The 11,721-nt window shown below is 41.1% G+C and overlaps 1 protein-coding gene across 6 annotated transcripts in view; it reads left to right on the forward strand.

The window, feature by feature from the left end:
* The window catches only part of LOC147635804 (uncharacterized), a 116,499-nt gene extending 109,143 nt beyond the window's left edge, over positions 1-7,356 (forward strand). For 2 of the 6 annotated variants that reach the window (XR_015266712.1, XM_086803233.1), the window contains exons 2-4: positions 6,264-6,454; positions 6,680-6,858; positions 7,001-7,356. Coding sequence is in view for 5 of the 6 variants with exons in the window: in XM_086803233.1 (XP_086659359.1) it covers positions 6,441-6,454; positions 6,680-6,858; positions 7,001-7,008 (201 nt within the window). In the remaining variant the exon portion in view is untranslated. Of the gene's footprint in view, positions 1-4,483; positions 4,884-6,263; positions 6,556-6,679 lie in introns of those variants that run through there. The other 4 variants (XM_086803228.1, XM_086803232.1, XM_086803229.1 and 1 more) reach the window with 4 other exon arrangements.
* The last annotated feature ends 4,365 nt before the right edge of the window (positions 7,357-11,721 follow it).

Genomic DNA, 11,721 nt, shown 5'->3' on the forward strand with positions numbered 1-11,721 from the left:
ATACAACTCTACCGACTACACCTGGCCCGTCTGCACCTGCCATCAACACTCGGGCCTCACATTACTCTTTGACTGCGCCAACTAAACTCTGCCATTGCTGCGCTCCATGCCATCGCCTCATTGGTGTTACTATGGTTGGCATTCACGAACGTTCAGCAAGAGAGAAGATTTACACTAACAATGCGGCTCATATAATGAATGATAAAACGATTAGAAAGTACTTGCAGTTTGTGAAGCGTTTGATGACATTATGTCAAAGACGCTTCCCCCTTGGACAAATCCTACTTCGGGCTTCCTACTCCGAGCCATGTTCTTGTTCCTCACTCATTAACAACCACCAAAGTTGTGTGACTTCTACTAGGAAGGTGTTAGGCGAAAAGAGGCAGAAAGCACGACACAAGTAGCTTCCATGCACAAATGGTGGTCGGCAGGCTAGTTCTGGAGAGAGAGAGGCGTAAGAGAGTTATGCAGCTTTGATGCCAATTATTGGTCTAATTACTGAGAGGGATATCGTATCACCGATGGTCCCGCCTCCTCTCCTCAATGCAACAACAAAGTCCTCTCTCGTTCCAACTGGACCCCGCCTCCTCTCCTGACCACACCACAACCCGGGTCCCGCCCCTTGCCACCGTCCCGGCTACAACATAACCAGAAAACAAAAGAAAAAGAAAAAGAAAAAGAAAAAAAACCAAAGCCACCATCTGGCAGCTTTTTAAGGAAAAAAAAAAGAGAAAGGCAAAAACAAAACAAAGAAAATTTTAAAAAAAAACAAATGCAAGAAGGCACCGTTCCCCCACTCTTGTTACAAAAAAAAAAAAAAAAAACTTTGAGTTCTCTAGATCAAGACCTTATCAAGCATGGGTTTGCATCTGAAGGAGCCCAGAAGTCACAGTGTGCATAAGGTCTCTATACCAAGACCTTATTATCAAGCATGGGTTTGCATCTGAAAGAGCCTAGAAGTCACAGTGCGCATAAGCAAGATCTAGGTAATATCTTAGCTTCTACCAATTAAGATTTGTACACTAAATTTTAGTAGAAATTTGTGGGCATTAGGCAACTTAGCACTATCTAGCCCTACATTTTGTAGCTAGACCTAGTTCGAGTTGCATACATATGTGCACCTAACAAGTGCATAAAGAGCCATTTCTTTTGGTGAAGCCTCTAAAAGGGTCAAATGGGTGGTAAAAAAAGTAAAAAATTTAATAGACCTAACATACATATATGCACCTAACAAGTGCATAAAGAGCCATTTCTTTTGGTGAAGCCTCTAAAAGGGTCAAATGGGTGGTAAAAAGGGTAAAAAGTTTAATAGACCTAAACACGTTCAAGTTGAGAAGCTACACAAACTAGCTAATAAGCTTGCTACTAACTCGGTCCTTGCACAAGAAATGGGCTTGGGCTTGGTGAAGCTAAATCTTCTTAACTCTTTATCTTTGGGTGGTCCCTCAGACAAATCCCCTAACTTAGGTAATCACTGGTACACTGCTACTAGTCTGCTGGTTAGCAATGATGCTAATCTCAATACTATCCTAAACCAAGAATTTGTGCTAGGTGGCAAAACCAAGGAAGCAGTAGAGCAAGAAGCATCCATGATGGGAGAATGAAAGTGCAAAATGAGCTTAATGATCAGCAAACAACGGCTAGTAGCTCTCAGGCATCCCAAACAATGCCTAGGTCTCCTACATTGTCTCCTTTTTTGAGGCAATGCAGCCCACTCTAATCATTTGGATAAACCATCTCATGCTAATCCAACTTCTAGAGGACCCTCAAGCACCTGGACAAATGGATTTCTCAAGGGCCAAGACTGGTAGTACAATATTAAGAAACAAGTTCTAATGGATTTGGCTGCCCAATAGCTATATAGTATTAATTGGCAAGAAATCTTATTATTTATTGGTGTCTTTGAAAAAGGTGCTGAGAACTTGCCAGAGATTGCCAATTACCTCATGAGCATAGTACAAAGTGAGCGGCAACGATTAACATGCCTTATGCCTGCTCAAGAAACTACACCAACCAACTCTACCCTATCCCTCGAGGATCCGGCACCCCAACTAGCTAAACCAAGCCAAATTCCATTAGACTTCACAAATCAAGAGTCACATAAACCCCACTCTACACAACCCTCAAAAGTAGCACTTGAAAAAAAATGCATGACATAGTGCCATGCATCTGGAACCTCAAGAGGCACACAATGACCAAACAGAGCCATTAGTGCCCATGACATAGTGCCAAACTCTATAATGAATCTGGAACCTCAAGAGGCACACAATGACCAAACAGAGCCATTAGTGCCCATTACTCGAGCAATTCCGATACAACCTACCTAGGGTCTCCAAAGAACTTAACAAATATTGCTCCATCTTCTAGAGGATATCTGAGCACATAGATGAATGGGGTATTCAAAAGTGTAGATTGGGAATACAACATTGAGACCCAACTATTCAGGGACTTGTCCACGCACCAAATCTATGAAGTCCTTTGGTAAGAAATTGTGCAAGCTATATCTGGTACCCTGGAACAAGTTGAGCATCTTCAAGAGGTTACCAATTGCATTGCTAAGGTAGTTTAGATGAGTGACACTTGCTTGCAACCGCTATACCTACAAATGTGCCCAGGCTGCAAGCTCAAGAAAATAAGGTAGAAACTAGGGTGCCGAAACTGGCGAGAATATCACCTCAAAGCCCATCACATGCTACTTATATCATGCCACCACCAAGCTTTCCAAAAAAACAAGCTCCAAATATGCCTCCACATGAGGGGGATATGCTCACTACCAATGTGGCTATGGCAGCCAAGGAGAGAGAGTTTCCTAGCTCAAGCTCACAAGCTATGAAAATGAATGATATACCTAGCTTAACTAAGAACTCCACCATGGACCCACAAGGAGGACATTTTGCTAGTGCTAGGTGCTCAAATGCTAGTTCTATTGGCTCTTTGGACTCTTTAGTGGGCATAACAACAACTTTCCCTAAAGACAACCCAAAATCTCATCTATCATCTACTTCAAGCTCTAGGGTTATTCAAAAAGAGACCATAGAAATGCACCCTAAGAAGACATCTCAAAGACCCTTGAGAACATGGATGGAAGGAATTCTAAAAGGATGAGATTGGGAGTATAACATAGCAACAAATGTACTTATGGATTTTGTCATTGAGAAATGCTATCCTTGGTTTGGCAACAAGCACTTATGCAAGTAGTCATCGAGGACCTTGGAATTGAACCGAGTCTTAATTTGACGATGTTGGGACTGGATCACTCCGTGGAAGAAATGAGAAAAGAGCAAAACATTGTTACTCATGCCAAGAAATCTCAAGAACTGTCAAAGGTAGATGCACCTATAGTTACTCAAGCCTCTAAGCAAAGGGACAATCCATTCGCCAATTCACGAAATGCATCTAGCATGACATCCCCAGATTTTCGACAAAGCCATCAACTGCTCCACAAAAGCAAGAAAAGGTCCAAGAACCATCCTAGCTAGTGACCCATATGTTCCTCTAGCTAGTGGAACCATAGCCATGACCACATCATTGGGAAACTACTGCAATGTTGCTACATCTTGGCACTCTAATCACATGGGGTGAGATTATTCCAAAAACCGCTACTTTATGTGTTGAAGCACATGTGGTCAGCTCTACATCAGCTCTAGAATAAAAAAGAAAATGCATTGAACTGACTAGCCCCTATGGGAAATCGCTATTTAGTGCTTTGATTGATGGGGAAGCCATGCATAGCTTCCAAAATAAATATTAATGTTAACATCTTTTCTTTTAAATCGTCCTAGTCTTACGATTTTGTATCTAAAGATAAAGTATGCCAAGTCCTCCATTTTACATTTATTAAACCATCTTTAGCAATATTCTAGCTCTCTAGGTATAGTGTGAGTAAAAAGATGTTTGTTACATTATAAAAAAGCACCAAACATGAGCAAGAAGATAGCCATCGCCATGTTGTATCCTGGTAGGTCTTTGGAAAACTAGCAATGGTACCATAAGACTGATGCCTTGATTTCTCATAGGGTGGAACCTTGTGTCTTTGCTTCACTAATAAACTATCATCGTCGAAGGCTCTAAGCGATTCTTGATATCCTTGGCTAGGCCATTGCTTTGGTCTCCACGGGGTGGTAGTTTATCACTCTTCATTGCACAAAAGAAGCAAAAACACACACACACACACTTTTGTTATGTAAGTAATCGTCTAATCATATGCAATTTTACTCCCAGAGCTAACGCATAGCTTTAGATGGTTTGTATGTGCGTCATTGTGTTTTAGACTATGGTCATAACCATAGGCATATTTTTTAAACTCAGGTCATGAATTGTAGACTTGTATCTTTTTCTAAGTTAGATCTGTATTAATCTTCATCTTTATAGAAGCTTAACCAGTCTTATTCTCGATTTCATAACTGCGTATTCAACCATTTCCTTGTTAACTTCTACTTGTTGCTCCAAGAATATATTACTTGTTATTTTTATTGCCATGCAGATCATCCCAAGCCTTACATTGCTTTCATTCTGTGATCTCAAATCTTCTTCAACGACATCTTTTGAGGACAAAATCTGTGTCAGCAAGGGGGGCATGTTAAGTGATGTTGAAGACTTCTATGACACCGCGGTTAGCCACCACATATTTTGACATTCATTGGCCTAGGCACTAGAGAATTCATATTTCTCTTGTAATGGATTATTTTACATGTGAGATCCCTGCTTGTATATGAAAGGCACACCATGGGATAATAAGGTTTGAGTTACTAGTTAGGACAAGGTGTTTGCACTAGCGTAGGACCTCATTTTTAACATCGGCCAGCCCAGTGTGAACACTATGAGCCAAGTATAAAGGTCAAATTGTAACTCACTCTAAATTCTCATTCTTATATGCACTCTTCCATGCTTTCAAGTGAAGATAGTGTTCTATTATTCTCTCAAACCTTGCCTATCTCTTGCCTTCAATGCTTGTGTGAGTATGTGTGTGAGAAAAGGAGTGAGAGAGAGCAGTGGCTACACTTAAGGCATGGTGGTGGTGGCTTGGTTGAGCTACTTTTGTGTGCTTCCATTGACGTAGCTACCATGAGGAGTCCTCGATTCAAGCAAACAAGATAGAGGTAAGTGAGAGTTACCTCACTAATGCATTGCATGTTTCCCATGGCATATTGGGTTCGGGTTGGAGTTTAGGCTCTCTGAGGCATGAGAGAAGAGTCCCATTGAGTGGCCAAAAGGCCCGACACACTTTAGTAGTTGGTTGTATTTGAATTTAAAGGTGAAATGGTAACAAGTAAGTACCATCATGGATCATCATAGCAACAAGTAAGTAGCTTATGAGATGGATCATCATAGCAACAAGTCATCATGGTAACAAGTACCATCATCATGACTTAGTCCAAGTAGCATCCTCATAGTTAGGATGTTGTTGTTCCACATTGCTAGCAAGAAGGTAACCTGCCTTTACCTTGACACTACCTCTAAGGAAGGGTTGACCTCTTTGATCTCTACCTCTAAGGAAGGGTTGACCTCTTTGATCTCTTGTAAAGAGAGCTAAGGTGATATTGTAAGAGCTAAATGATGTGAGCTAAAACTGGTGGTCCTTGGCCGTGATATTTTGATCTTGAAAGCTCATCATACACTTTGACGTATTCATTTGATTCCCTTGGTGGTCATTGGATGTCGGTTATCTTCTCCATATTGTTTATTCAACCCTATATTTGCTTCATTAATGACACGTATCTGTTTGGTAGAGAATATGCATTCACGGGGCCCCAAGATGTAATGGATGAGGCAGGGTCTGCCTCCAAGAAGTCTGTGCACTCCAAAAGGACATCTGAGCATAGGCAGGAATGGGTTGCTTGGTTGAAAATGTTTCTGTAGACTCGGTAAGTTTATGATGTATGTTATTTTGTGATGGTTTTAGGTATGGAATGTGGTCAGTATATAAGGAAAAGGTGTTGTGTTAGGTGCCTAAATGGAATGATTTCTCTCATAAGTTGATTAAGAAAGTTGCTACATTGACTAGCAACTATGTGGCCGATTATGGTTGGTTTATTAGCTTATGTTCTTTGGACCACTTTGGTATTGTGAGTGGGCATGCCATAAGTGCAAGTTTCAAGTTAAACCAAACAATTCACATAATAATCCCACAAGGCTATGTGTAAAAGAGCACTCACAAGAGGGTACGTGTAAACTTTTAATGTCATTAACCACCACTCATACATGCTCTATGGTTTCCTGTCGTGTGAAATGCAAATAATTATTACATTATGGAATCTATGTAGGTGGAGGTCCTAGCAATGGGTATGTTTTATCACAAAGGTAATCGCCCCATGTATGATAGGCAGCGTGGGGAGACCATAAACAAGAAGGTGTTTGATGTCCGATTAGGGATTCTAGTGGACCATACGAATGGAGAGTTTCTTGGGAAGGGCTCACTATGGGTTGCATCATAGAGGAACATGGACTTTTACAGGTGTGTCGCATTTAAATTTAAAGGACATAAAATGTTTTGTTTTGTACCCTTTATGCATGTTCTGTGAAATTACAAAAACCTATTAATTACTTGGTTTGACACTCTTTAGAACTCTTTTTGCACCAAGGACGTTGATTTTTGCTTTAGCAATCTTTAAATTACAAGGACATGGGATTTTTGGTTCAAATGAGCAATCTTGCAATTGTGTCTTGCAATTGTGTATAGGTGGTTGGTGTTGACTTTCACAAAGGAGGAGAGTGCAATCATTGACATATTTGTGCTGGATTGGGAGTTCCGTGTGTGGAGCTACAGCAACATTGCTTGTATATCGGTAATGATACACAAGTTTACGAGAGCAGAAGGGTCTTTGCTTTGGCGGCGTAGTTCTTGGTGGCCCAAAATTTGTAGATTCTCTAATCAAGGCCTAATTTGACCTTTCTATGTCCAAACCCAAAACGGCTTGGCACATGCACTAGTAGTCATGGTATGTTCGTATAGGATCTAGGGCTCCATCTCCATTTGACATCGTTTGTTTGATTTTCGAAGGGCCATAACAATGACTTTTGGCTCATAGCCACTTTTGGCACCTGCACGGATACAATATTGGCCATATCTCTGGGGTGGATGCTCCAAAGTGAGATCTAGTGGGCCAAAAAGTCTCAAGGAGGTATCCTCCGCATGCCTACCAAGCCCCATCTTAATCAGAGTCCATTTGCTCCAAGTACCCCCCCAACACGTCGTTCTGACCACCACCAAGAGAATCCTCTGCTTGGGCATCCTTGCTTAGGAGCTCTTTAAATAATTAGAGGTTTCACTTAGGTGGACACAAAAATGAATGGTTGGTTTGTGTGTATCCTGTCATACCAGGTGTGATATATACATGATTTGTTATGGTGAATTAATGCAACATTTGTCTCTATTTCTCTTTGTCTCTCTCTCTCACCTTAGACATCTCTCTCTCTCTCTCTCTCTCTCTCTCTCTCTCTCTCTATCTATCTATCTATATATATATATACATATATATATATATACATATATATATATATACATATATATATATATACATATATATATATATATAACTAACTCACTCTAACTTTTCTCTCTCTCTAAGTCTCACTCTCTCACTCTATTTTTTGTGTAGGGAGTGAATGTGTTGAAAAAGCTCCAATTTTTTGGTTTGTTTGTGGAAAAGACTCTAAATGAGAAGCTCCCTAAATAATCACACCTGTTGTTGCAATGGAGGACATTCTGGGGGCAACACTGCCGATAGCTAAAGACTCAACAAGAGCCGGGGAGAAACTATGAGGCTGGAATACTATCCAAGGCCCTTGGTGCCTTGGGGGTATGCTAGCCCGGGATATTCCTCGGCGCAGGCTAGCATACCCCCAAGGCACCAAGGGCCTTGGATAGTATTCCCACCTCACAGAAACAAAGCACACTAGATCATGACCACTTCAAGGTGGAGGCGGAGGCGGAGGTGCCAAGCAATTCCAAAGCCAGACGAAGGGCAGTAAAACATCATAGTATGATTTAATGGGAATATTTAAAATAGATCAAAATTAATGACATTGGACCAGTTATTGAGCATGGTACTGAATTAAGGAGCTCTTGAGTAAGCTGGTGGACCCAGTGGTACATCCGGATAAGGTGAATATGGAACCAAAAGCTACTAAACAACCATACCAAATTGGGACACTGCGGTTCCAGAAGTCATAGTAATAGTCAAGTCACGGTGTTGGTGTTCTATTGGATGGTGGGTTAGGTAGCAATATCATCTCAAACATTGTACATAAGGAGTTGGGGCTTGTGGAGTTGGAACTCGGTCCTTTTTCCGTTACAATGGTGGATCAAAGACGTGTCAAACCCTTGGGGCTGATCTACGGAGAGTACTAAACTATATTGTTGGATGTGATTATTCCACAATATTTGTGGTAATGCGGATGGAGGAAATCGTTGGAGCCTACCTTATGCTATTGATGGGATGTCCCCCTAGATGAGGGCACCCTTAAAGAGGAGCTGTATGAATTACTTAAGTCTTATGTGGGTGTGTTTTCTTGGAACTACACGGACATGAAAGGAATTGACCCTCAATTTTATCAGCATTGCATCAACTTGAAGGAGGATGCAGTTCCAATCCATCAGCAAAGGTATAGGATGAATCAAAATTATGCCATGTAGGTTAAGGAAGAAATAAAGAAATTATTGCAAGTTGGGTTTATTTACCCAACAGTAGATAAAGCCTGTTGGCTATCGCTAATTATAATTATCCCCAAGAAAAATGGCAAGTTAAGAGTATGTATAGATTATAAGAAGCTGAATATAGCTATAGTTTACAGATCCATTTCCACTACCTTTTATAGATTCCCTGCTCTATGTAGACGAGATGTACTTTTTTTGTGATGGATTCAGTGGGGGTATAATCAAGTTTTCATGGCTCTAGATGATCGAGACAAGACATCGTTTGTGACTGAATGGGGCCTGTTTGCTTCTAATGTAATGACGTTCATGCTGAAAAATGCTCCGACAACTTTTTAAAGGATGGTACATGAGATTTTTGATGTACTTGACAAGTTTCATGCGAGTCTTTTAGGATGATTTTAGTGTTTTTGGGAAGGAAGCATCCCACTTGTTGCAACTAAGGTTATGTTTGGAGAAGTGCTGAAAAGCCCGATTGAGTCTCGGCCAAGTGCGCCTTCACACTGTTAATGTCAAAATCCTTCTTGGGCATGTTGTATCCAAAGATGGCCTTGTATGGATCCGTAGAAGGTAGAGGCAGCCATTAGGACTCTGAGTAGCCCAAGTAATGTAAAGAAGCTTAGCAAATTCCTTGGGTAGATCTATTGGCAAGCCGGTTTCTCAAATACCTGGCTGACATGGTGCACCCCCTCCATGCTGTGATGAAGCAAGACATAGTCTATGAGTGAACGGAAGAATGCGATAAAGCCTTCCAGTGGCTTAAACTGAATGTAGTGCAAAGGGAGGAGAGAATTCCTTGGGTGATCATCCTCCATCATCAAACAAGTGACACTGGAGAACAAGAAGATCTCAAAAAAGGTCCACACAGAGATCAGACCATATCTGGCTGCCCTTCATGGAGTCTCTGTAGGTACACCCTAGTTGTCCTACCAGTTGGTATTGTCTGAAGGCAATGTGGGCAACACCACCATCACCACCAAGGAGGTCTCCTCTGACTTGGTTTTGGTCATCAGCCAATGGAGAAAGTGGTCTAAATCATGCCGTGTTTTAGCTTAAGATGTAAACTAAATGTGTAGCCAAGTAGCCTACACAAAAAACTATGGAGCTAGAGCAGCCATAGTGACCCCTACCTTGTCTAAAGAGGAGCATCTTGCTAAAGAGGAGAATCCTGCTGAAGACGAGCACCCAATGGAAGAGGAACAACTTACTAGGATAGATCAATCTACCAACAAAGAGGAACAACCTGCTGATCAATCTGCCAAAGAGGAGGAGCAGCTTGTCCAATAAGAAAACCCTTCTGTTAATTGACTTAATACAAGTGGCTACAATAACCTTACTCCATAATACAGAGGAAGTAAAAAATAAGAAGACCAAGTCAAAAGAGAAGCCAACAGAAGGGAGTGGCCTGGAGTTCCCAAGGCCTCCTAGTTTTCCTTGTGAGATATGAAAAATGTGGCCCACGCAACTTTACTTACATAGAAGAGGGAGCACACTCTAGGATTAAAGGAAGAAATGGCCAAATTGCTTAGTTTTGCCCTGACATAATGCAGCAATAAAACTCTTTAGATTTTGGATTTACAAGCCTAGTTGCAAACAACAATGGGGAGCAAAGTTTGAAAATTCATAGAATAAATGCAAAAGACTCTAAATTGCCGTGGTGGATCTGTAGTATAAGCTAGCAGAGTCGGAGAAAGAGTTACAATCTCTGACTAATGCCAGAAATGAGGATGAATAGAAAGTGCAAGCGGTGGTGGCTACTCACTTGGAAACTTTACAAGAAATCCATTCATCTATGGATGCGGATAAGGTTTAAAAACAAATGTACAAATCTTGGGAAGATGCCCAAGCTGCCATAGAAGCTGAAGAAGATGATAATAAAGCGATCATGGTAATGATAGAAGAGTGGGATAACTGTGACTTAAAAGGGGTTGGTGGATGTGGCAAAGCTATACATAGATATGGAGAAGCACCTATTTAATGGCATTGGAGCATGTACCACCCACTTGTTCTTTATCATCTCCTCACCATCAGGAAGAAGGAGCTGGTAAAGAGAAAGACACCAAGGAGATGGGAGCATGGGCGAAGTTTCCTAGCCTGTGGATTCTGAAAGAATGCAGAAGTTGAAATCTTCTACTACTAAAATGGAATTGAAAGGATAGGTGGAAGATTGAAACAAACAAGTAGCTCTCTTAGAAAGAAACTAAAGTTCACCACACCACAACCACATCAAAACGACCTATGGATGAGATGGGGGATCCCAGTGGTGGTAAACAAAAGCTTCTTCTATCCATTGATGACCCCTTGGTATCTTTGGATGCCTTTGCTCTCCTCCAAGTGTAACTCTCTTTGCAGAAAGAGATCCAACTAGCAAAGTATGATTATACCTCTCTTGAAGGAGTATGAAGATCAGATGGAGTATGATTATACCTCTCTTGAAGGAGTATGAAGATGAGATGGAGGAGCTATCAAGGGAGAACAAATAATTGACGCAAAGGACTAACATGTTAAAAAGCTTAGTTAACTCATGTGAGAAGATCATTCTCGAGCTTCGAAAGCAGATCAAGGAGCTAAACAAGGAGAAAACTACTTATTAGAAAGTGAATACAATCAAATCATAGTAGGGTCATAAGGCCCAACTAGAACACTTCTAGAAAAGTTTTGATGATCTAACAGCCTGGCTTGAGGAGAGGAGCCATGGGGTTGCAGCTCTGCGCACACAAGGTGCATATTCAACCAGAGCAACCTCATCTTTTAGGACTCCTACTAGTCCCATTGGTTTGGTCAGCAACTTATAAAAGTAAATGAGGATTTAATTCTTCATTCCAACTAATTGGCGGATCAGCTCGATAAAGAAAGAGCCACTAACCGGCATATATAGCAATAGAAGGGGGGCAACTTGTTTATAAATCAAGATGATTTTTTCTACAGAGCAGATTATCTATAGCGAGTTGGTCCATACCTTGACAAAAGCTTCTACCCCTTTACCTTGCAAACAACTGGGGAGGGATATTAATCAATTTTTGCTGAAATATATCTGCCTAGCTGATCGAAGAGAAAAAGAGAGGAGT

The sequence above is a fragment of the Cibotium barometz genome, chromosome 9, assembly GCF_041138505.1.
Source record: "Cibotium barometz isolate CiBa-2024 chromosome 9, ASM4113850v1, whole genome shotgun sequence".
In the NCBI taxonomy this organism is placed as follows: domain Eukaryota; kingdom Viridiplantae; phylum Streptophyta; class Polypodiopsida; order Cyatheales; family Cibotiaceae; genus Cibotium; species Cibotium barometz.